The sequence below is a fragment of the Bos grunniens genome, chromosome 12, assembly GCF_055505025.1.
Source record: "Bos grunniens cultivar Pamir isolate PY7600 chromosome 12, Bosgru_T2T1.0, whole genome shotgun sequence".
Lineage (NCBI taxonomy): Eukaryota > Metazoa > Chordata > Mammalia > Artiodactyla > Bovidae > Bos > Bos grunniens.
Genome location: NC_141176.1, coordinates 36,049,043 through 36,075,255, shown reverse-complemented (window position 1 = coordinate 36,075,255; position 26,213 = coordinate 36,049,043). Strand labels below are relative to the sequence as shown.

The window sequence follows — 26,213 nt, the reverse complement described above, 5'->3', positions numbered from 1 at the left end:
TGGAGGATGGCTATTGCGGGAGGTAGGGGCTCAGGACAGACATCCACGCTGGGGTTTGTGTGCAGGGAACCCGTAAAGAACCCCAGGCTGCTTCCCTGGTCTCAGCCCCACCTTCCCGCCTCCCCTTGCTCCCTGCTTCTGCTCGTTCTGATACTCTTAGGACTCATCCTGGCGTTGGTCTCTGCCTTCCCTCCTCCTCCCACCACGCCCAGGGCCCGAGGGTGGGTTCTTGTCCGGCCCCCCTTCATGTAGCCTCCTGTACACCCTTTGTGTGCCAAGTGTCATTGTGGACAACACACTCCTCTCTGCAGGCGGGTAGCTGCTTCTCAGGCCAGGTGAGGCCCGGTGACCATGGGACCATGAGGGGCGTGTTTGCCACGCATCTGTCTTGCAGTGTCTTCTAGCAGCAGCACGAGGAACAGCTTGTTTGCGAGGACATGAGTTTTCAGAGCTGGGCCTGCTGGTTCTCATCCCTGAGACTGGGGATTGGGGGCATGAGGGTGTGTGTGTGGAGACCTAGCCCCTGTCTCCCCAGGGGAATCCCCGGCGCAGAGAGGGAGGCCTCGGAGGGGAGAGATGATTGTTGAGAACAGCAGCCAGTGTCCTGGGTGCTGCCAAGGAGCAGGAGTTACACCTGTGTGGTTTTCACGGGTCTCAAGGCCGGTGAGAGTGCATCTTATGAGGAAGTGGCAGCCGGCCCTACCTTCTGCAGGGGGTTGGCTTCTGGGCGGGGCCTGGGCTGCCGGTGGCTGGCTGCTGGGGGACCCCTCTCCGCCCCAACCTCGGATTGCCTCCCACCCTCCTGAGTTTCTGTGAAGATTAGAAAAAGTCGTGCACGTGGCAGCCAAGAACCTATTCTAAGCTGTGGATGGCGGGGTGGCTTCTTAGGTGTTCTTGCCTGGCAGGTCTTGAGCAGAATAGTGGCCTTACCTGTGTGGAGTCAGCTCAGACTCAGAGTGGTGTTTAAGGCTAGAACAAAGGGAACTGGATGAAGCCACTACTCACCAGACCAGAAAGGCACAGAAAAGACCACTTTATGGGAATAAGGTAGGCTTTGAAATAGAAACTTGGACTATAAGGTAGCTTTCAGTGTCTTTAAGGGACAGACAGGTCATTTGATAAATGGTGTTGGGACTGTGTAACCAGCTTGTAAAAGATGCAGTTGGATCTCACCCCTGTATGAAAATGAGTTCCAGATGACTCAAAGACTTAAGTGGGAAGAATAAACCACAAAAACACATAAAGAGCGGTCAATTATATTCATACTCTTCAGTGGAGAAGGCCTGTTTAGTAGTTTCCAGTCCTCCAATGGGCTTCCCTGGTTGCTAGGTGATGGTGAATCTGCCAGCCAGTACCGGAGACCTGGCTTCCATCCTTGGGTCTGCAAGATCCCCTGAAGGAGGGAATGGCAACCCTGTCCAGATTCTTGGCTGGAGAATCCCATGAACAGAGGAGCTTGTTGGGCTGCATGGAGTGGCAAAGAGTTGGACACGACTGAGCAACAAAGGACATTATACAAGAGACCCCCAAAGTCACAAAAGAGGAGATCGATACATTTAATTGCATAATTATCTGCCATTTCTTCTTGGCAAAATTGAAAAAAAAATACAGCGGCAAACTGGAAGAAAATATGGTACAAAATCCATGTGACAAAGAGCTTGTTTTATAAAGAGTGCTTACAAACCAAGAAAAAGATGTGATGAAAGGATGACAGAGGCCGTGGACTGTCCTGGACAGACCTTGCCTTCAGGTGTAGTGTTGTACCGAGAGACCATTCCTCGTGGGGCATTCATCAGGCGGGGCTGCAGGTGTGTGAGGGGAAAGGGTCTCCCAACCCAGTGTCGGTGTGACTGGTCCAGCTTCCATGGAAGAGAGTTGGAGAGTAACTATGACAGTTTCAAATCCCTACCTTGTCCTTCCGTGATTTCCTCTCCCCATTGGCAACCAGCCACTAGTTTGCTCTTTGTATCTGTTTTGTTTTATTGCTTCTTTTCTGTTTTTTAAGATGTCACATACAAAAGGTTAACAGTGTTTGTCTTTTTCTGAATATTACCCTCCAGATCTGTCCACAGTTCTGCAAGTGGCAAAATTTCATTCTTTTTCTGTGGCTAATATTCCCTTGTATATATTTACCATGTCTTTATCCATTTGCTTGTTGATGGACACCTGGGTTGCTTCCATGTCTTGGCTATTGTAAACAATGTTTTATGAATTTTGGGGTACATGTATCGTTTTTCATTTTTTCTAGATTTATATCCAGGAGTGGAATTGCTGGATCATATGGTATAACAGTTCTAGTTTTTAAAAAATTATTTATTTGCTTTTGGTTGTGCTGGGCCTCCATTGCTGTGCAGGCTTTTTTCTGTAGTTGTAGCGAACAGGGGCTACTCTCCAGTTTCAGTTTGCACTGAAACACAGGTTTCTCATTGTGGTGACTTCTCTTGTTGCAGAGTACAGGCTCCAGGGCATGTCGGCTTCAGTGATTGCGGCCCCCCAGGCTCTAGAACATAGGCTCAGTTGCTGTGGTGCATGAGCTTAGTGGTTGCGAGGCATGTGGGACCTTCCTGGACCAGGGATCAAACTGGTGTCTCTTGTTTGACACCAGTTTACCACCATTGTTTACCACTGAGCTAACAGTGAAGCCCTATTGTTGGTTTTTTGAGGAATGTGCACAATTTTCCATAGAGGATGCACCAATTACACTCCCACCCACAGTGCACAAGGGCTCCTTTTTCTCCACATCCTCACCACCATTTGATTTTTGTGATCTTTTTGATGATAGCCATTCTGACAGGTATGAGGTGATAGCTCTTTGTGGTTTTGATTTGCATTTCCCTGATTAGAAGTGTTGAGCATCTTTTCATGTGCTTGTTGGTCATCTATATATCTTCTTTGGAAAAATGGGTATTCAAGTCTTCTGCCCTTTTTTAATTTTTTTTTTATATTGAGTTGTATGAGTTGTTTGTATATTTTTGATAGTAATTCTTTATTGGTTTTAACAGTTGCAAGTATCTTCTCCCATTCAGTAGATTGACTTTTCACTTTGTTATTAGTTTTCTTTGCTGTGCAAAAGCTTGTAAATTTATTTATTTTTGCTTTCATTTCCTTTGTCTTAAGAATTGAAAAAATATCACTATGATTTATGTCAGTGTTCTGCCTGACCTTTTGTTGTGAATGTATAGAAATGCAACAGATTTCTCTATATTAATTTTGTTGTCTACAAATTTACTGAATTCATTTATGAGCTGTAGCAGTTTTCTGGTGGCATCTTTAGGATTTTCTATGTGTAGTATCGTGTCATCTGCAAACAGTGACAGTTTTACTTCCTTTCCACTTTGGATCCCTTTTATTTTTTTTTTCTTCTGATTGCTGTGGCTAGGACTTCCAATAGTATGTTGAATAAAAGTAGTGAGAGTGGGCATTCTTGTTTTCTTTCTTTCTGTCTTGAATTTTACTTTTCCACATTTTTTAGAAAATCAACTCTCTGTTTTAGAGGTGAGAGTTCTATTTTTTTTTATTTTTTAATTGAAGTATAGTTAATTTACAATGTAGTGCTCCAGGTGTACCATAAAATGGTTCAGTTATATGTGTGTGTGTGTGTACACACACATACCCACTTTCCCCTGGTAACCATAAGGTTGTTTTCTACATCTGTGACTTTCTTTCTGTTTTGTAAATAAGATCATTTTACATTTTTATAGATTTCCACATATACGGGGTGTCATATATTTGTCTCTGTCTGTCTTCACTATGATAATCTCCAGGTTCATCCATGTTGCTGCAAATAGCTTTATTTCATTCTCTTTTATGGTTGAGTAATATTCCATTGTATATATGTACCACATCTTTACCCGTTCATCTGTTGATGGACATTTAGGTTTCTTTCGTGTTTTAGCTATTGTAAATAGTGCTGCAATGAACATTGGGGTGCGTGTATTATTTCAAATTATGTTTTTTGACAGGATATATGCCCAGGAGTGAGATTGCAGGATCAGACGTTAGCTCTGTTTCCTGCATACTGTTTTCCATAATGGCTGCACCAATTTGCATTCCCTCCAACATCTTCTCTAGCATTTATTGTTGGTTGACTTTTTTATTGATGGCTGTTCTTAGGAGGTGTTACCTCATTGTAGTTTTGATTTGCATTTCTCTAAAAAGTAGTGATGTTGAGAGCATTTTTTAATGTGCTTTTTACCCATCTGTATGTCTTCTTTGGAGAAATGTCCATTTAGTTCTTCTGCTCATTTTTTGATTGGGTTGTGGTTTTTTTTTTTTTTTTTTTTTTTTTTTGATATTGAGCTGCCTGAACTGTTTGTGTATTTTAAAGGTAGAATCCCTGGTTGGTCGCCTCATTTGCAAATATTTTCTCCCATTCAATGGGTTGTCTTTTCATTTTGTTTATGGTTTCCTTTGTTGTGCAAAAACTTTTTAAGTTTAATTTGGTCCCATTTGTTTGTTTTTGTTTTAATGTCCACTACTCTAGGAGGTGGATTCAAAAAGATCTTGCTGCAGTTTATGTCAAAGAGTGTTCTGCCTATGTTTTTCTCTTAAGAATTTTATAGTATCCAGCCTTACATTTAGGTCTTTAATCCATTTTGAGCTTATTTTTGTGTATGAGGTTAGAGAATGTTCTGATTTCATTCTTTTATATGCAGCTGTCCAGTTTTCCCAGCACTTACTGAAGAGACTATCATTTTATCATTGTTTATTCTTGCTTCCTTTGTTGTAGATTAATTGATCATAAGTATGTGGGTTTATTTCTGGGCTTTCTATCCTGTCTGAGCTAATATGTCTTTTTTTTTGCCAGCACCATACTGTTTTGACTACTGTAGCTTTGTAGTATAGTCTGAAGTCAGGGGGTATGATTCTTCCAGCTCCATTTTTCTCAGTATATGTGGAGGTATGTTCCCTCTATACCCAGGACTGGAGAGTTTCGTTTTTTTTTTTTTTAACCATAAATGGATTTTGAATTTTATCCAAAGCTTTTTCCTGCATCTATTGAAATGATCATTTGATTTTTATTCTTCAGTTGGTCAGTGTGGTGTATCACACTGATTGATTTATTGATACTGAAAAAATCCTTGCATCCCTGGGATAATCCTACTTGATCATGGTGTATGGTCCTTTTAGTGTATTATTGGAATCAGTGTGGTAATATTTTGTTGAGGATTTTTGCATGTGTTCATCAAGTGATGTTGACCTGTAATTTTCTTTTTTGTATGATATCCTTGTCTAGTTTTGGTATCAAGGTGATTCTGGCCTTGTAGAATGAATTCAGATACATTCTTCCCTCAGTTTTTTTTTTTTTTAAATAGTCTTCAGAATGATCAACTGTTCTCTAAATGTTGCTGGAATTCACCCATGAAGCCATGTGGTTCTGCACTTTTGTTTGTTGGGTGTTTTTTAAAGTTATTGATTCAATTTGATTACTGGTCTGTTCATATTTTCTGTTTCTTCCTTGTTAAGTCTTGGGAGATTGTACATTTCTGGGAATTTGTCCTTTTCTTCTAGTTTTGCTATTTTATTGATATAGAGTTGTTTGTAATAGTCTTTTATGATCCTTCGTATTTCTGTGGTATCAATTGTAACTTTTCCTTTTTCATTTTTGGTTTTAACCAAAATCTCTTTTGATGACTCTGGATAAAGACTTATCAACTTTATCTTTTCAAAGAGCCAACTCTTAATTTTATTGATCTTTTTCTTTTCTTTTTTTTTTTTTTTTGTCTCAGTGTCATTTATTTCTGCTCTGATTTTATCTTTCCTTCTACTAACTTTGGGTTTTGTTCTTACTTTTTCTAGTTCATTTAGGTGCAAGGTTAGGTTGTTTGAGATTTTTCTTGTTTCTTGAGTGTGTGTCACTATAAACTTACCTCCTAGAACTATTTATTTTTTTTAATTTTTAAAAAATATTTATTGAAATAGTCTTCATACTTTTTGTTCAAATGCCCTTAGGTATTTTTTTAAGTTAATATTTATGTATTTATTTTTGGCTGTGCTGGCTTTTTGTTGCTACCTGAGGGCTTTCTCCAGCTGCCAGCTCCAGCAAGCAGGGGCTGCTCTCTGGTTGTGGTGTGAGGGCTTCTCATTGCAGTGGCTTTTCTTGTTGTGGATCGTAGGCACGTGGGCTTCAAGAGTTGCAGCTCTTGGGCTCCAGAGCCTGGGCTCATTAATTGTGGCACACGAGCTCCCCAAGGCATGTGGGATCTTCTTGGACCAGGAATTGAACCAGTGTGCCTTGCATTGCAAGGCAGATTCTTCACCAGTTGGACTACCAGGGAAGCTCCTTTTTTTCGTTTTTAATTGAAGTGTAGTTTTTATTACATTTTGATTACATTTGATTACATTACACACAATACAATGTTGTATTGGCTTCTGGTGTATAGTAAAGTGATTCAGATATACATGTATATACGCATGTGTGTGTGTGTGTATATATGTTTCATATTCTTTTCATTATGTTTTATTATTGATATTGAATATAGTCCCTGTGCTATGGTGTAGGGCCGTGTTTTTATGCATTGTATCTACTGTAGTGTGTATACTAATGCCAAACTCCTAACCTATCCTCCCCCCTTCTCTTTTGGTAACCGCAGGTTTATTTTCTGTGTCTGGGAGTCTGTTTCTGTTCTGTAAATAAATTCATTTGTGTGACATTTTGGATTCCACATTTTAGTGGTATCATATGGTATTTGTTTTTATGTCTGACTTGACTTAGTATGATTGCCTCTTGGTCCATTTATGTTGCTGCAAACGACATTATTTCACTGTTTTTCGTGGCTGAGTAGTATTCCATTGTATATATGTATCACATCTTCTTTATCCTTCCTCTCTTGATGGACATTTGTGTTGCTTCCATGTCCTGGCTCTTGTAAATAGTGCTGCAGTGAACACTGGGGTGCACGTGTCTTTTAGAATTGGAGTTTTTGTCTTTTCCAGATATATGCCCAGGAGTGGGCTTGCTGGGTCATATGATAGCTCTATTTTCAGTGTTCTAAGGAACCTCCATACTGTTCCCCACAGTGCTACACCAGTTTACATTCCCACCAACAGCGTAGGAGGGTTCCATCTTTTCTACATCCTCTCCAGAATTTGTTATTCATATGCTTTTTAATGATGTCCCTTCTCACTGCTCTGAGTGGATTTGATTTCATTTCTCTAGTAATCAGCAGTGTTGAGCACCTCTTATGTACCTTTCGGCCATCTGTATAGCATTTTTGGGAAAATGCCTTTTTAAGGTGTTCTGCCCACTTTTTTAATTTGGTATTTTGGTTTTCTGTTATTGAGTTGTATGAGCTGTTTGTGTGTTTTGGAAATTAAACTCTTATTGGTTGCATTATTTGCAAATATTTTCTCCCAGTCCTTTTGTAGGTAGTCTTTTCATTTAAAAGCTTTTTAAAATGAAAAAGGATTTTAAAAGTAAAGCCTTGTAAGTTTGATTAGGTCCCATTTATTTATTTTTGCTTTTATTTCTGTTGCCTTGGCAGACCAACCTAAGAACACATTGGCAAGATTTATGTCAGATAATGTTTTGCCTGTGGTCTCTTCTTAGAGTTTTATGGTGTCCTGTCTCATTGTTTTAGAACTGTTTTTGCTGCATCCCATCAATTTTGAATCATTGGCCCTTTGTTTTCATTTGTATCTGGGTATTTTAAAATTTCTTCTTTGTTGTTTTTTGGTCGCACTGCGTGGCATGTGGAATCTTGGTTCCCTGACCAGGGATTGAATTCATGTCCTCTGCTTTGGCAGGTGGATTCGTAACCACTGGACCACCGGGGAAGTCCCACCTTGAAATCTTTATTAAGTAGACTGCCTGCCTCCATTTCACCTAGTGCTTCTGGGTTCTTATCTTGTTCCTTGCTTTGGAATGTGTTCCTCTGTTGCCTCATTTTGCCTAGTTAGCTGTTTTTATTTCCATGTATCTGGTAGGTTGGTGTGTGTCCTGTCCTTGGAGAAGTGGCCTCTTGTAGCACACAGGTCCCCTCTGGTCACCAGAGCCGTATGTTGGAGTGAACCCTCTGTGAGCTGCCTGTGTCTTTCTGTTGTGGTGGGCTGACCGCTGTGGGCAGCCTGGGAGGTGTTTTGGGGCCCTGGTACGGTTGGCTCTGGTACTAGGCCTTGTCTTGTGTGGAGGCTGCTGGCCACTGTGGGCTGGTCATAAGGAGTATGGCTACAGGGCCTGGGGGTCCCAGGGACAGTGCTGGCCCATGGTGGGGTTGGCAGGGAGCAATCCCAGGGTGGGGTGCTCTGGGGCCAGTGTTTCTGGATCTTGTGTCAGCTGCTGGGGGACAGGGCTGGGTTCTTGACACAGCTGCTACAGGTTGCAGGGTGTCCCAGGGCCAGTGCCGGCCTGCTGATGAGTGATGCTGGATCCTGGGGGACTTGCTGAGGGGTCCAAGATGTGTAGAGCTCATGGTAGCCTGGGGGTGAAGGGGGGGACTGGAGCCTGGGGTGGGGCCTGGGGCAAGTGCTGGCTTAGTGATGGGTGGAGCCAGGTCCCAGATCAATGGTGCCAGGCCTTAGGGACCTGGGCTGATGCCAGCCTGCTGGTGGGAGGGTGGGGCAGTTGGCCGAGGGGCCCAGGCATCTCAGGGCTGGCGTTGGCTGGGCTGTGTCCTGCCATGGCAGACCTCGGTGCTTCCGTGGTCCTGGGGCTGGTGGGGACCCAGGGTTCGGGGGGCTGGGTCCTGGGCTCGCTGGCTGCCAGGCCCTAGGACCCTAGAGCTGGTGTCAGCCCACCGGTTACTGGCACTGGTCCTGAGGGCATGGCCAGGTCCAGGGGTTCTGGGCTTGGTTGCCAGCTCACTGGTGAGTCTAGCGGGGCTGAGGACCCAGGGGTCTTAGGGCAGCCTGTCTGCTGGCAGGTGGGGCTGCGTTTCTGCTCAGTTAGCTGTTTAGTTGAGGAGTCCCAGTACTGGGGCCTCAGGCGGTGGCCAGGGCAGGGCCGGTGACACACTGGAGCAGACCCACGGTGGCGTGTGTAGCACCATCATCCATGTGGTGGGAGGAGCTCCAAGGAATGGCCATGCCCGTGACTGTGGCCCCCAGGAGCTCAGTCTCCAGCATCCTGGTAGACAGGGGAGCTGACCTGGGCTTCTCTCAGATTACTGCTCCTGCCCTGGGCCCTCAGGGATGCCCTGATGTAAGCCCTACTGGCCTTTTAAGCCAAACATTCCAGGGGCGCGTCTTCCTGGCGCAGGATCCCCAGGCTAGGGAGCCCGGAATGGGCTCAGACCTCTTGTTCCTTGAGTGGGGTAACTTCTGCAATGTAGTTGTCCCCCCGTTTATGGGCTGCTCACCCCCTGCCCCCAGGGGTGCGGGGCTCAGCTGTGCTGTGACTCAGCCCTTCGGCTTGTGTCACTGTTGTTCCTTCTTTACATCTTTAGTTGTAGAAGGTCTTCCCTGGTAGGTTCTGGTCTGTGTTATCAGTAGTTGCTCTGTAAGTATTTGTCATTTTGGTGTGCCTGTGAGAGGACGTGAGATTGGGGTCTTCCTGCTCCACCATCATGGCCGAGCTCCTGGAAAAAGCTGGAGGGGGACAGTGGTGGGCAAAGCATCTGAGTCTTTTTCATTTTAGCATGTGGTTGGTTTACAGTGTTGTGTTAGTCTGTGTACAGCAGAGTGATTCACTTATATGTGTGTATACATTTATCGATTCTTTCTCAGATTCTTTTCCTATTTAGGCTATTACAGAATACTGAGTAGGGTTCCCTGTATCATACAGTAGATCCCAGGTCCTTGTTACCTATTTTATATGTAGTAGCATGTACATGTCAACCTCAGTTCCCCAATTTGTCCCCGTACCCTTTCCCTCTGGTAACCGTAAGTTTGTTTTCTACATCCATGACTCTACTTTTGTTTTGTAAATAAGTTCATTTCTACCCTTGTTTTGTTTAAGATTCACATATAAGTGATATCATATTTGTCTTTCTCTGACTGACTTCACTCAATATAACAATCTCTAGATCCATCCATGTTGCTGTAAATGGCATTATTTATTCTTTCTTTATGACTGAGCAATATTCCATTGTATATATGTGCCACATCGCCTTTATCCATTCATCTGTTGATGGACATCTAGGTTGCTCCCATGTCCTGGCTGTTGTATATAGTGCCACTATGAACATTGGGCTGCATGTATCTTTTTGAATTATGCTTTTCTCCAGATATGTGCCCAGGAGTGGGATTGCTGAGTCATATGGTATGTCTGTTTTTAGTTTTTTAAGGAATCTCCATACTGTTCACCACAGTGGCTGCACTGTTTACATTCCCACAAACAGTGTAGGAGGGTTCTCTCCTCTTCACACCCTCTCCAGCATTTATTATTTGTAGGTTTTTTTGATGATGGCCATTCTGACCCGTTTGAGATCTCATTGAAGTTTTAACTTGCATTTTGTTAATAATTAGTTATTATTAGACAATAATTCCTGATTCTCCTAATGCTGGGAAAGACTGCAGGCAGGAGGAGAAGGGGATGACAGGGGATGAGATGGTTGGATAGTGTCACCAACTCGATGGACATGAGTTTGAGCAAGCTCCAGGAGTTGGTGATGGACAGGGAAGCCTGGCGTGCTGCAGTCCATGGGGTCACAAAGAGTTTGACATGACTGAGTGACTGAACTGAATTGAATAATTACTGATGTCGAGCATTTTTTAATGTGCTTTTTAAGCTGTCTGTATGGTTTCTTTGGAGAAATGTCTGTGTAGATCTGCTTATTTTTTCATTGGATTGTTCGGTTTTTTGATATTGAGCTATCTATTGTTCAGTCACCAAGTTACGTGTCCGACTCTTTGCAACCCCATAAACTACAGCACGCCAGGCTTCCCTGTGCCTCACCATCTTCCGGAGTTTGCTGAAGTTCATGTCCGTTGAATCAGTGATGCCATCCAACCATCTCATCCTCTATCGCCCTCCTCCTCCTGCCCTCAATCTTTTCCCAGCATCAGGGTCTTTTCCAATGAGTCAACTTTTTGCATCAGGTGGCCAAAATATTGGAGCTTCAGCTTCAGCATCAGCCCTTGCAAAGAGTATTCAGGGTTGATTTCCTTTAAGATTGACTTGTTTGATCTCATTGATTCCAAGGAATGCTCAAGAATCTTTTCCAGCACCACAGTTGGAAATAATCATTTCTTCGGTGCTTTGCTGTCTTTATTGTCTAGCTGTCACATCCATACATGACCACTGGAACAACCATAGCTTTGACTATATGGACCTTTGTTGGCAAAGTGATGTTCTTGCTTTTTAACACAGTGTCCGTGTTTCTCATAGCTTTCCTGACAAGAAGCGATCGTCTTCTAACTTCAGGGCTGCTGTCTGAAGTGATCTTAGATCTGCAGTGATTTCAGAGCCCAAGCAGAGGAAATCTGTCACTGCTTCCACCTTTTCCCCTTCTATTTGCCATGAAGTGATGGGACTGGATGCCATGATCTTAGTTTTTTTTAATACTGAGTTTTAAGCCAGCTTTTTCACTCTTCTCTTTCACCCGCATCAAGAGGCTTTTTATAGTTCCTCATCGCTTTCTGCAATTAGAGTGGTATCATCCATATATCTGAAGTTGTTGATACTTCTCCTAGCAATCTTGATTCTAGCTTGTAACTCATCCAGCCCAGCATTTCACATGATGTGCTCTGTGTATAAGTTAAATAAACAGGGTGACAATAAACAGCCTTGTACTCCTTTCTCAATCCTGAACCAGTCAGTTGTTCCATACAGGGTTCTGTTACTTGTCGACCCGCATACAGGTTTCTCAGGACACAGGTAAGATGGTCTGGTATTCCCATCTCTTTAAGAGTTTTCCAGTTTGTTTTGATCCACGCAGTCAAAGGCTTTAGCATAGTCAATGAAACAGAGGTAGATGTTTTTCTGGAATTCCCTTGCTTTCTCCATGATCCAGCGAATGTTGGCAATTTGATCTCTGGTTCCTCTGCCTTTTCTAAATGCAGCTTGAACATCTGGAAGTTCTCAGTTCATTAATGCTGAGGCCCAGCTTGGAGGATTTTGAGCATTACCTTACTAGCATGGTAGATGAGTGCAGTTGTCCAGTGGTTTGAACATTAGTACTGCCCTTCTTGGGAATTGGGATGAGGATTGACCTTTTGCAGTCCTGTGGCCACTTCTGGGTTTTCCAAATTTGCTGGCATATTGAGTGCAGCACTTTAACGGCATCATCTTTTAGGATTTTAAATACCTCTTCTGGAATGCCGTCACCTCCACTAGCTTTATTGGCAGCAGTGCTTCCTAAGGCCCACTTGACTTCACACTGCAGAATGTCTGGTTCCGAGTGAGAGACTACACCATGGTGGTTATTCGGGTCATTACGATCTTTTTTTTGTACGGTTCTTCTGTGTATTCTTTCCATCTCTTGATCACTTCTGCTTCTGTTAGATCTTTACCATTTCAGTCCCTTACTGTGCCTATCTTTGGATGTTATGTTCGTTTGATATTTCCGGTTTTCTTGAGATCTCTAGTCTTCCCCTTTCTGTTGTTTTCTTCTGTTTCTTTGCGTTGAAGAAGGCCTTCTTGTCTCTCCTTGCTGTTCTCGGGAACTCTGCATTTAGTTGGGTGTACCTTTCCCTTTCTCCCTTGCTTTTCGCTTCTCTTCTTTCCTCTATTTGTAAGGCCTCCTCAAAGAACCACTTTGCCTTCTTGCATTTCTTTTTCTTTGGGATGGTTTCGTTCGCTGCCTCCTGTACAGTATCATGGACCTATGCCCATAGTCTTCAGGCATTCTGTTTACTAAATCTAATCCCGTGAATCTATTCCCTATCTCCACTGCATATTCATAGGGGATTTGATTTAAGTTGTACTTGACTGGCCTATTGGGTTTCCCTAGTGGTTTTGCTATGAGAAGCTTATGATAAGAGTCATAGTCAACTCCAGGTCTTGTTTTTGCTGACTGTAATCAGTCTGATTTTGGTATTGACCATCTGGTGATGTTCATGTGTAGAGTCATCTTTTGTGTTGTTGAAAAAGTGTGTTTGCTATGATCAGTGCGTTCTCTTGGCGGAATCCTGTTAGCCTTTGCCCTGCTTCATTTTGTACTCCCAAGGCCAAACTTGCCTGTTACTCCAGGTGTTTTTTGACTCTCTACTTTTGCATTCCATTTTCTTTTTTTGGTGTTAGTTCTAGAAGGTCTTGTAGATCTTCATAGAAGTGTTCAACTTCAGCTGCTTCACCATTAGTGATTGGGGCATAGACTTGGATTACTGTGATGTTGAATGGTTTACCTTGGATACGAACTGAGATCATTCTGTCATTTTCAAGGTTGAACCCAAGTACTGAATTTCGGACTCTTGTGTTGATTATGAGGGCTACTCCATTTCTTCTAAGAGATTCTTGCCCATAGTAGTAGATATAACGGTCATCTGTATTAAATTCACCCATTCTCGTCCATGTTAGTTCGCTGATTCCTAAGATCTCAGTGTTTACTCTTGCCATCTCCTGCTTGACCACGTCCAGTTTACCTTGATTCATAGACCTAACATTCCAGGTTCCTATGCAATACTGTTCTTTACAGTATCGAATTTTACTTTCACCACCAGACACATCTAGAACTGAGCGTCACTTCTGCTCTGGCCCAGCTGCTTCATTCTTTCTGAAGTTGTTAGTGGTTGTCCTCCCCTCTTCCCCAGTAGTACATTGGACGCCTTCTGACCATCTTTTGGTGTCATACCTTTTTGCCTTTTTACACAGTTCATGGTGTTCTCATGGCTAGTATACTGGAGTGGTTTGCCATTCCCTTCTCCAGTGAACCATGTTTTGTCAGAACTCTCCACCATGACCCATCCATCTTGGGTGGCCCTGCATGGCGTGGCTCAAAGCTTCATTTAGTTACGCAAGCCCCTTCATCACGGCAAGGCTGTGATCCATGAAGGGGAGCTACCTGAGCTGTTTGTATATTTTGGAGATTAATCCCTTGTTTGTTGCATTGTTTGGAAATATCTTCCCCCATTCTGTGGGTTGTTTATTGCTTCCTTTGCTGTGCATAAGCTTTTAAATTTAACTAGGTCCCTTTTGTTTATTTTTGTTATTATTTTCATTACTCTAGAAGGTGGATTCAAAAAGATACTACAAAAACAAAACAAAAACAAAAAGATACCGCTATGATTTATGTCAAAGAGTGTTTTTCCTGTGTTTTCCTCTACAAGTTTTATAGTATCTGGCCTTACATTTAGGTGTTTAATAATCCATATCTTTGTGTATGGAATTAGAGAATGTTCTAATTTAATTCTTTTACATGCTTTCCCAGCAGTGCTTATTGAACAGACTGTCTTTTCACCATTGTGTATTCTTGCCTCCTTTGTTGTAGATGAGTTGATCATAGGTGTGTGGGTCTATTTCTGGGTTCTCTGCCCTGTTCCATTGAGCTATATGTCTGTTTTTGTGCCAATACCATACTGTTTTGATTACAGTAGCTTTGTAGTATAGTCTGAAGTCAGGGAGTGTGATTATTACAGCTTTGTTTTTCTTTCTCAAGAGTAAGATCTTTTGTATTTCCATGTGAATTTTAAAAATTTCTTGTTCCAGTTCTATGAAAAATGCCATTGGGTAATTTGATAGGGATTGTATTGAATCTCTATATTGCCTTGGGTAGGTAGTACAGTTATCTAAAAAATACTCTTCCAATCCAAGAACATGTTCTGTCTTTCCATCTGTTTGTATCATCTTTTATTTCCTTCATCAGCATCTTATAGTTTTCAGAGTACAGGTTTTTTGCCTCCTTAGGTAGATTTACTCCTAGGTATTTTATTCTTTTTTGATGAGATGGTAAATGGGATTGTTTCTTGAATTTCTCTTTCTAATATTTTGTTTAGTTAGAATATCAGTCAGTTCAGTTGCTCAGTCATGTCTGACTCTTAGCGACCCCCTGGACTGCAGCTTGCCAGGCTTCCCTGTCCATCACCAACTCCTGGAGCTTGCTCAAACTCATGTACATTGAGTTGGTGATGCCATCCAACCATCTCCTTCTCTGTTGTCCCCTTCTCCTGCCTTCAATCTTTCCCAGCATCAGGGTCTTTTCTAATGAGTCAGTTCTTTGCATCATATGACCATAGTATTGGAGCTTTAGCATCAGTCCTTCCAATGAATATTCAGGACTGATTTCCTTTAGGATTGACTGGTTTGATCTTCTTGCAGTCCAAGGGACTCTCAAGAGTCTTCTCCAACACCACAGTTCAAAAGCATCAATTCTTTGGCACTCAGCTTTCTTTATAGTCCAACTATTTCACATCCATACATGACTATTGGAAAAACCATAGCTCTGACTAGATGGAGCTTTGTTGGCAAAGCATGTCTGTTTGTTAATATGCTGTCTAGATTTGTCATAGCTTTTCTTCCAAGGAGCAAGTGTCTTAATTTCATGGCTGCAGTCACCATCTGCAGTGATTTTGGAGCCCCCCAAAATAGTCTGTCACTGTTTCCATTGTTTCCCCATCTAGAGTATAGGAATGTATATTTTGTATCCTGAAAGTCTAAAAATTTTTTGTTTAGTTATTATTTTGTAAAATATTGGTTGTGCTGGGTCTTCATTGCTGCCCAGGCTTTTTCTCTAGTTGTGACGATGGGGCTACTCTGCAGTTGTGGTGTGTGGGCTTCTCATTGCGGTGGCTTCTCTTGTTGCGGAGTGAGGGCTCTGGGGTGCATGGGCTCAGTAGTTGTGGTTCCCGGGCTCTAGAGCACAGACTCAGGAGTTGTGGCCCTGAGGCATGTGGGATATTCCCAACCCAGGGAGTAAACATGCATCTCTTCCATTGGCAGGCCAATTTATTACCATTGAATCACCTGGGAAGCCCTGTATCCTGACACTTGACCAAATTCACGGAGTCTAGTAGTTTTCTGGTAGTGTCTTTAGGATTTTCTATGTATAGTATCTTGCTTCTGTGTATAGCCTGAGTGTCATTACCTTCAGTCATAGAGCATCTTTCCTGGTAGGTTCTGGTCTGTGTTATCAGTAGCTGCTCTGTAAATGTTTGTCATTTTGGTGTAAATGTTTGTCATTTTGGTGTGCCTGTGAGAGGACATGAGTTCGTGGTCTTCCTGCTCCACCATCATGGCCAAGCTCCAAAAAAAGGGGTTGGGCAAAGCATCTGAATTTTACAGTGGAAAGCAGAAAGGGAAATTTACCAGTCATGAGGAAAGAGCAGACACTGGAGAAACGGAGCTTCAGTGGGTCATGACAGCCGCCCATTTCCCAAGAGCCTTGGCTTGGCGGGAACCGTGCGCTCTCACAGGCTGCACGGAGGTCAGAGCCCTGGGACCCAGAGCCTGGGTGTACGGGGCGGGGGCCCAGCCAGGATGCAGGTGCAGAGGCCACTGTTCCCCCGCTGTGCTCCCACCCATGGGCTCTTAGAAAAGCAACATTCAGCCTCCAGAATAGAAAAATATTTTCTCATTTACTTTGTGGCATCCTGTTTATTTCTCTTAAGCTTAGAAACAAATATGACAAAAATAAAATCAGTGTGGTTGCTCAATAGATATTTTTAAGCTACACTGACATATTAAGGAACCTATTATAAGAACACAGGTTTATTAGGGTTTAAAGATACACATTGCTGTATTGACTCCCCAAAGATAAATACCCTCCAACACGCTGTGTAATTTTTACTTGTTTATATTCCTCAATTTTGGGTATAGTCTAAAGATAACTTTCCTTTGGGGTTTATATTTTTAGGCTTTGCTACTTTTCTTTGTTGATTCCTCCTGAATCTTTAAGTCACCACACCTACGTTTATTCTGTAGTAGACAAGCGCATGGATCAAGCAGCAGCTCGGGAATAAACGGAGGGAGAAAGCAGCAGAACAGGGAGGGGGGCGGACCAGCAGGGGAGGCCGAGGACCTGACAGGCGGGGTGGGGGCCGCCATCTGTGGGGCCGGGGGGATGAGCCTGCCTGGGGGACCTGCACGGGCGTCCCGGGGTTAGGGGGCGGCAGCAAAGTGGAATTTTCCCACGAGAACTCAGTTGGCTCTGCTCTCTGCACCCCAAACTCTGTGCAGGTAACTGGGGAGCAGGGGTGGAACACCAAAAGCTTTTGGAGGGGGTCACCCCTGTCCCAGCCAGGCCAGCAGGGTGCCCACAGGGGTCATCCTCATTCCCACGAGCCCCTCAGTGGGTGTTTGTTGATGTTGGTTTCAGGAGGTTGAAACAGGTGCTCTCTCCCCCAACCCCCACCCCCGACCCCACGTCAGCCGCCCTCCTCGCAGTGCCCCCTCGTGGAATCCACTGCCCAGGGCTATGCCCTGGACATCATTTTTTCTTCACTGTAAAAGAACTGTAAAATTGTAAATAATATTTTTTTTTTCGTATTTATTTGGCTGTGCGGGGTCTTAGTAGTGGCGTGTGGAGTCTAGTTCGACCAGGAATTGAACCCAGGTCCCCTGCACTGGGAGCATGGAGTCTTAGCCACTGGATCACCAGGGAAGTCCCGGTAAAAGAATATTAAGTAGAGTAGAGAGGTAAAGAGCCTGACGCTGGGGACAGCCCTCCCCTTTCTTAGTCTCCCTGCTTAGCTTTGTCTCTAAGACCTCCCTCCCCTAGTGCAGGGTCAGACCCGTGTTCAGGCACCTAGGGCACGGTGCCCATGGGCAGGAGTGGGGCTCCCAGGGGTGGCCGCTAGGGGGCAGCACCGGCCCACCCGCCCTCAGCCCTTGCGTCTTTGAACCTGGGGAGCCATGTCTCTGTCTCCTTTGCAAGTTCACTGCCGCCTGGGGCTGTTTCACTGTCCTAATGACTTAGAAAGGAAGCTTTCAGCCCTCACCGGGGTCTGTGTCTTGTCTACACATCGTCGCGGGCGCTGAGTCCTTTCTGTTACGAAGGGCAGGGAGGGAGGGAGAAGAGGGCCAGGCGGGTGGCCTCCAGCCACAGCATGTGACACATAGGGGTGGGGGCGGGCATCCTCAGACTCCGAGGTAGAGAAAGGACAAGCTCATTGTTGAAACCTGCTTGTTAAATGTTGGCGTGACTCCCTGGCATATTTTTACGGATAAATGACTTTAATAAGTCAAGATCCTATATCGTTTTTCTTTTTCTCCAAGCTTCTCAGAGCACAGCAGGCTTGGCTCCAGCCACCACTGTTTGAGAGTAAAAATACAAGTGCCACTGGGAGCCTTGTCACAGGGTGAGAGTGTTGTGCCTTAAAGGTTGTCTTCTCCGACTGCTGGGTCTTGCTCTACGTGGTTTCCTTGGGTGCATGACTGTTCCATGACGTAGTCACTTCTCAGATCCTGATGTCCGGATACAGTGTCTGTGCTCTTCAGGCCAACATGGGGCCGGGCGGGCAGAGGGTGGACAAACTCTTGGCATCCATCTTCCAGAGCCGCCTGGTGAGGCTTGGAGGAGGGCGGTGCGTGCGCTGCCCCCAGCTGACGAGGTCAGGGAGACGGTAACCTTCCAGAAGCTCCTCACGAGGGGGTGGCCTGCCCGCTCACCCCAGGGACAGCGCGAGAACATGGCTCCGACCCCAGATTCTGCTGCTTCCCTGGAGCCTCTGTGGCAAGAGTTCTGTTTTCCTTTGAAGAGACCTGCTGGCTGCCCAGAATGCGTGGCATCTGCCCCGAGGGAGGAGACGGCCAGGGACTTCTGGCTTACCTGGCCCCTTCTCTGTCCCTGGGCAGCTCTTGGTCCTCCAGTGTCTCCGGGCTCTTCCCTGACCTCCAGGTGGGCGCGTCTGCTGTGGCCTCAGTGGGTTCACCCTTTCCAAGACCCCCGGTGGTGGGGCTGAGCCCCGGGGAGCCTCCGGTCCCCCTGCAGGGATGGGAATGGGGACCAGCCTGGCGGGCAGAGAACCCCATGGGTCTGGCTCAGCTTCAGGATGGCAGCGTGGTGGCCTCGGCCTGGGGTGATTGACCCTGGCTGTCCTCACCGGCATGGGGCCAGGTGCTCCCAAGGGGTGGCCTCGGGGTCTGAGTGGGTCAGGCCTGCTGCCCTCCCCACGGCCCTCCCCTGGGATGCACCACCCAGGTTCCTGTCAGGCAGGGCCATGTCGAAGGCCTGTCTGGCTTGGCCTAAGTGCCGGTGCTGAGGTCTTCTGTCCCCTCGTCCCCTTCCCTCCCCCCAGCTGTGGGGCCTTTTCCACAGAGAACCACAGACCCCATCTTGGTGCTTCGTGGCCTCAGACCTGGGCCTGGTGCCCTCCGCTTGGCTGGGCAGGATTGTCTAGGGGGCTTTCAGGCCTGGCCCTGGGCTGAGCTCCAAGCCCTGGGGAGGGCTCAACTGCCTGGCTATGTCTGGCAGTCTCAGCACCACTCTGTCCATGCTGGGTTAGCAGTGGCCTTGAGCTCTAGTTAGACTCCTCGGCTGGGGTGTCCCAGCGGGTGGTGGGGGGCATCCTGAGATGGAAGTGTATCGGAAAACGCTCCCCACCTCTGAGGTGCCTGGGGCTACAGCCCAGCTGGGGGGCTTCTGTCCTGGGCCTCCTGGTGGCTAGAGGGCTGAGCTCCTGGGTGTGGCCTGAAGGGTGAGAAGTCAGGGCTGTCGCAGGCCCCACGTCACCATGCGCTTCTGGAAACCAGTTTGGAAGCCTGGTTTCTGCCCCAGTTGCACCCATGCAGGAGACGTTCCGGCTCTTGGGAAGGGAACATGCCCCCTAAACTTCCCCAAGGGCCACTGCTGTTACTAGCTGTTACCTTGATGGCTGGTGGGAGGTCCCCCTGTCCTTCCCCATGACGGTCTAGGCTATTCTGGGCCCTTTTCTGTCTGTGTGAATTTTAGGGTCAGCTTGCCAAGTTTTAAAAGAGATTGACAAGAACTGCACGACTTGACAGATTACTTTGGGCAGAGTCTCTGATACCTTGGAACCTCGGGATTACAGGCATCTTTTTTAAGCAGAAAACATTGATAAAAATGTAACTTTATCAGTCCTGCCTTCAGGAAGCTGGGGGACCTCCACTTTGCCGAGAACCAGTGGGAGTGACGTGCCCCTCTTGCTGGTTGGTATCCAGGTCAGAATGAAATTGTAGGTTCAGGACCCTCATTCCAGGCCACCCCTTTAAGAAAGTCTGTTGACCTTGAGATCTGGGGACCCTGGGCTGTTGAGGCCACTTCCTCCAGTGCTTGTGGCGGAGGGCCTTTCCCCACTTCTTCCCGGCTTTGAGGTCTGGGGTCTTGAGACTGACTGCTGTGAAAGAGACGACCCCACAGCCTCTGTTGTTTGTGGACTAGTTTGTGTTTTGCAAAGAGGGAGGGTGGGTTTGTGCACTGACTCGGCAGCTCTGTCCTCGACCTGCTCACCGTCCTCATGAGCTGCTTCAAATTGTTTCCTATGGTCTGGGGCCCGGCGGCTTTTCCTGGCCCTGCCGTCACCCACATTCCTCTGGGCTCGGTTTCCATCCCCTCCTCACGTCCTTTGTTCCTGGATTAAGCCGGCCAGCTGTCGCTGCCTCCGGCCAAGCTTCACATGTGGGTCCCAGCAGAGGAGACCTGGCCCGGTTCCCGTTACCCTAGGCGGGCGCGCACGCAGAGCAGCTCTGTGGTATGTCCTTGTTGGTGACAGGGACAACCCCTCTGGTGGCTCTTGATGGCAGTGTTCTTCACAAAGTGCTCCAGTCAAGAGTCTTTCTGGGATCTTAAGGCAGGAGGTTGCGGGGGATCCGCTTGAAAGTGCATCTGTTCTGTGTCCCGAGGCATCTGGGTCCCTCCCCTCTCCCCGCTGTGGTCCCCACAGGCCCCCTGGTGCTGGGTGCCATGGCATGGATGCGTGGTGCCCCTCCCTTGGCAGCATCTCTGTGTTTTGAGAGAAACCCTGGCCATGAACCCAGATGCTACATGATGGGCGGGGGTCTTGTCCAAGCGCCTTGGCCAGCGCGTCCCCAAGGCCGACTGGTGGGAGAGGGGTGGATATTTTTAGTCGGATGAGGCTTCTGACCCGTCGCTGCATCCAAGCAGCCGTCAGGTCCCCTAGCCAGTGACACGGGGACTGTCACCCGTGTCAAAAGAGAAACCCCAGCTGCGAAAGGGATCTTTGTGCCCCAAGGTCAGACTTAGGTCACAAATGTGGAAGCTGTGCAGGGCCTCTGCCAGGCCAGTTCTGTCCCTCCCGTGGCGGTGTCCACACTGCCTGAGCACCCCCGTGTCGCCCTGAGCCTGTCTGCCACTCACAGCCCTTCGTGGCTCCAAGGGACGGAACTCCAGACTCTGCTCTGGGCTTCAGGGCTCCTGCCACCTCACAGATTTCTTACAGGTCCCTGCCCCACTGCACACACATGTGCACCCACACATGCACGGCCATTCCCCCAGGTGTGCTGCTCCCTGCCCAGCAGTTCTCTGTCCTCACCTCACTGCTAGGCCTCCCTCGGGGCCTGCGCGGAATGTCCTGACCCCTGGCTGACAGTGTCAGGTTCAGAGGCACATGGTCACTGTGTGTGTGTGTGTGTAGGCACGCGTGCATGTGTACACACTCACAAGTTTGGTAGTTTATCTAACAGGTAAGGACTCTTAACAAAACCACAGTACCATTAATACACCTCAAAGTGAATACTTCCTTAATATCTTCAAATAGTCTGGTTCAGATTTTCTTGTCTCATATTTTTAAAACTTAAAAATTTTTCTCTTATTATTTAATCCTATGCTTTGAAATAATTTCAAAGTAACAGAAAAACCTGTGAAACTAGCACGAGGAAATCCCCGTGCCCTCTGCCCAGACATCAGCATCACCGCTCAGCACGATGAGGACGCGTGTGAAGGCGGTGCTGGGTTCCGGGACGGGCAGAGGGTCCTGGCGGTGCCTCTTTACTGCCTGGGGTCCAGCCTTGGGGCAGCTCAGGGCCCTCAGTCTGTGACGGTCCCTCCATCCTTTGTCGTGGCACTTTGTGACACTCTAAAACAATGCTGGAGTGTTGTTTTGTTGAATGTCCCTCTCTAAGGGTTTGATGTTTTTTAAGCAATCATATAATTTCTCATCCAAATGAAAACACTTGTTAATTGGGACTCGGTTCCTTACTGCACCCGACTCATCTGGAGGTGTAAACCAGGTCAGCAATGCTCGGGCACTTAGTCTCTCTGCTCAGGCTCTTAGTTTGTTGAGATATAATCGACAGGTTGTGTTAGTTACAGTTGTACAGTATAATGATTCAATATCTGCATATGTAACAAATGATCACCATGATAAATCACTATCTCCTAGAGTTTGCGCAAACTCATATGCATTGAGTTGTTGATGGTATCCAACCATCACATCCTCTGTTGCCTCCTCCTCCTCCTCCCTTCAGTCTTTCCCAGCATCAGGGTCTTTTCCAGTGAGTTGGCTTTTCCCATCAGGTGGCCAAAGGATTGGAGCTTCAGCATCAGTCCTTTCAATGAATATTTAGGGTTGATTTCCTTTAGAATGGCTTCCCTGGTAGTTCAGCTGGTAAAGAATCCGCCTCCAATGCAGGAGACCCTGGTTCAATTCCTGGGTTGGGAAGATCTGCGGAGAAGGGACAGGCTACCCACTCCAGTATTCTTGGGCTTCCCTTGTGGCTCAGCAGGTAAAGAATCCACCTGCAATGCAGGAGACCTGGTTTTGATCCCTGGGTTGGGAAGGTCCCCTGGAGAAGGGAAAGGCTTTACCCACACCAGTATTTTTTTTTTAATTAATTTATTTTAATTGGAGGCTAATTACAATATGGTAATGGTTTTTGCCATACATTGGCATGAATCAGCCATGGGTGTGCATGTGTCCCCCATCCTGAACCCCCCTCCCACCTCCCTCCCCATCCTATCCCTCAGGGTTGTCCCAGCACAACAGCCCTGAGACCCCTGTTTCATGCATCAAACCTGGACTGGCGATCTATTTCACATATGGTAATATACATGTTTCAATGCTGTTCTCTCAAATCATCCCACCCTCACCTTCTCCCAGAGTCCAAAAGTCTGTTTTTTATCTGTGTCTCTTGCTCTCTCACATATAGGGTCATCTTTACCATTTTTCTAAATTCCATATATATGTGTAAATATACTGTATTGGTGTTTTTCTTTCTGACTTACTTCACTCTGTATAATAGGCTCCAGTTTCATCCACCTCATTAGAACTGATGCATCCTTTTTAATAGCTGAATAATATTGCATTGTGTATATGTACCACGCCTTTCTTACTATTTGCGGGTGGACATCTAGGTTGCTTCCATGTCCTGGCTATTATAAACAGTGCTGCGATGAACATTGGGGTACACGTGTCTCTTTCAGTTCTGGTTTCCTTAGTGTGTATGCCCAGCAGTGGGATTGCTGGGTCATAAGGCAGTTCTATTTCCAGTTTTTTAAGGAATCTCCACACTGTTCTCCATAGTGGCTGTACTAGTTTGCATTCCCACCAACAGTGTAATAGGGTTCCCTTTTCTCCACACCCTCTCCAGCATTTATTGTTTGTAGACTTTTGGATAGCAGCCATTCTGACTGGCGTGGGATGGTACCTCATTGTGGTTTTGACTTGCATTTCTCTGATAATGAGTGATGTTGAGCATCTTTTCATGTGTTTGTTAGCCATCTGTATGTCTTCTTTGGAGAAATGTCTGTTTAGTTCTTTGGACCCATTTTTTGATTGGGTCGTTTATTTTTCTGGTATTGAGCTGCATGAGCTGCTTGTATAGTTTTTAGATTAATTGTCAGTTGCTTCGTTTGCTATTATTTTCTCCCATTCTGAAGGCTGTCTTTTCACCTTGCTTACAGTTTCCTTTGTTGTGCAAAAGCTTTTAAGTTTATTAGGTCCCATTTGTTTATTCTTGCTTTTATTTCCATTACCCTGGGAGGTAGGTCATAGAGGATCCTGCTGTGATTTATGTCGGAGAGTGTTTTGCCTGTTTTCCTCTAGGCCACTCCAGTATTCTGGCCTGGAGAATTCCACTGGACTCGACTGAGCGACTTTCTCTTTCCTTTAGGATTAACTGGTTTGACCTCCTGGCTGTCCAAGGGACTCCTAAGAGTTTACTGTCTTGGCAACTCTTAAATATGCCACAGCATCGTTAACTAGTCCTCAAGCTGTGCTGTGCATCCCCACAGCTTATAACCAGAACTTTGTACCATGGACGCCCTGTACCGTTTTGCCCACCCTCCACTCCCTGCCCTGGCAAACACTGGTCAGTTCTCTGTGTCTATGATTGTGTTTTGTTTAGATGTCACATATAAGTGGGATCACACGGTGTTTATCGTCCTCTCTGACTTCACTTAGCATAATGCCTTCAAGTTCTATCCATGTTGTTGCAAATGGCACGATTTCATTCTTGATCATGGCTGAACGATACTCCATTGTATATATACTGCGTCTTCTCTGTCCATTCATCCACTGGCGGTCACTTAGGTTGTTGCCATGTCTTGGCTGTTGTAAATAATGCTGCAGTGATCATATGTCTTTAAAGGTGGTGTTTGTTTGCATTGGATAAATACCCAGCAGTGAAATTGCTCTATTATATAGTAGTTCTATTGTTACTTTTTTGAGGAATCTCCGTATTATTTTCCACAGTGTCTGCACCAATTTACACTCCCACCAAGTGTACACAAAGGTTCCCTTTTCTCTGTGTCCTCAGCAATAGTTATTTCTTGTCTTTCTGATGACTGCTATTCTTTCAGATATAGGTGACATCTCATTGTGGTTTTAATTTGCATTTGTCTAATAATTAGTGATGGTGGACATCTGTCCATGTGCCTGTTGGACATCTGTATGTCTTCTTTGGGAAAATGTCTGTTTAGGTCTTGTGCCCATTTTTAAATCACATTTTTATTTTTTGGTTTTGAGTTACACGAGTTCTTTGTGTATCTTGTGTATTATCCCCTTATATATGGTTTGCAAATATTTTCTCCTGTTCAGCGGGCTGCCTTTTCATTTTGCTGGTGGTTTCTCAAGGCTCTTTTTTTTTTTTTTTTTCAAGGCTCTTTTAATATTTAATTGCCCTGCCTCTTTTCCCTCTTGGAATGAAACCTGTTGAGTTTCTCTCTACACTTCCATGAATGATCTTATTTAACTACTATTCATGTGCTAATAATGTAAAAATCTCCCTCTTCAGCTAAGATCTCTCCTGGGCTCCAGCCTGTCTTCCACTCTGTACCCCGAGGGACCTAAACTCCAGGAGACTGGGTCACTTCTTCCTTTAACACCCTGCTGCCTTCAGGGTCAGACCCTCCACTGAGGGCTCCAGCTGCACCAGTTCTCCTGGGTGGCCCCTCCTAACTGACGTGGTCCCAAGTCTAGGCTCTGACCTCTGCCCAGAGGCCCTTCCTCTCCTCCACCTGGACCAATCCACCCGGGCTCCGCTTTGCCAGGAAGCCGCTCGTGCTGCCATGGCTGGGTTAACTGTTTCTTTGTACATTTACCCCGGAGAGAGTGAGTCCTTGGACAACAGATGACTGTATTATTTCATTTGTATTCCTACTGCCTGAAACATCCCTGGCACTCAGGTGTTTGTTGAATGTGAGCGGAGATATTATAATACATTTCTTGTCCTTCTAATGCTAAGTTAAGGTGTGAATGACAGGAAGCTGAGGGGTCGAGTCAGACCCACCCTCTCACCATCTGCTGTGCGGCACTGAGTGGGCTTTGGAGCAAGAGGGGACGACAGGTGCAGCCCTCACCTTTCCCTCCCAGGGGAAGGGGAGGAAAAGGTGCATTTATGTCTGAGAGGCCCCAGGTGTTGTAGGAATATGGGGAAAGTCAAGGTTAACTTTGACTAAGGCAATCTGAAAACTCTCTAAGATTCTGACTTGCACTGGACCTTAAGAAATGAGATTAGTATGGGGGAGAGTTCATTAACCTTGAGCAAAGCTCAGCCGTGGCCCCCACCAGGCGTCCCACTACGGGACCGGGCAGTCTGCCCAAGCTCAGGGAGGTATGCGTCAGGAGCAGGTTGTGGAGGCCTTTGGAGGCAAAATGGAGGAGCTGATGTTCTTCCTGACGTGACCCCCACTCCTGCCTGGAGGCGTTCCGGGGGGTCTGTGCCCTCATTGAAGGATGGGAATGAGGTGGTTCAGGGCTTGGAGAGTTGGAAAGGTAAAGCTCTTGCAAAGGCAGGGCTGACGGTAAGTGATGAAAAGCTCGTAACATGTTACCAGCCCTGTGTGTGCACACTGGACAGGCTCGGTGTGGATCTGAGGTCCTGGGGCAGACAGGGGTGTTTGCCAGCCGGCCCTGCCGCCCTCCTCCTGCTCAACTCAACAGATTTCTGCCCCCACCCCCTACAGCAATGAGAAGAGAATTGGGGCGGGGGACGGTCCACGCCTGAATTGGCTCTCCCTCTCCATTGCGATGCCTGTCTTGGT

General features: G+C 46.1%; 1 protein-coding gene across 11 annotated transcripts in view; it reads left to right on the top strand.

The window, feature by feature from the left end:
* IL17D (interleukin 17D) overlaps positions 1-26,213 on the top strand; it is a 32,567-nt gene that overhangs the window by 3,805 nt on the left and 2,549 nt on the right. The window contains exon 6 of one of the 11 annotated variants that reach the window (XM_086329794.1): positions 1,330-1,689. The exons of 9 other annotated variants lie outside the window; for them this stretch is intronic. In XM_086329794.1, the coding sequence (XP_086185920.1) occupies positions 1,330-1,446 (117 nt within the window). In that variant the 3' untranslated portion in view covers positions 1,447-1,689. Of the gene's footprint in view, positions 1-1,329; positions 1,690-26,213 lie in introns of those variants that run through there. One more of the 11 variants, XM_086329796.1, reaches the window with a different exon arrangement.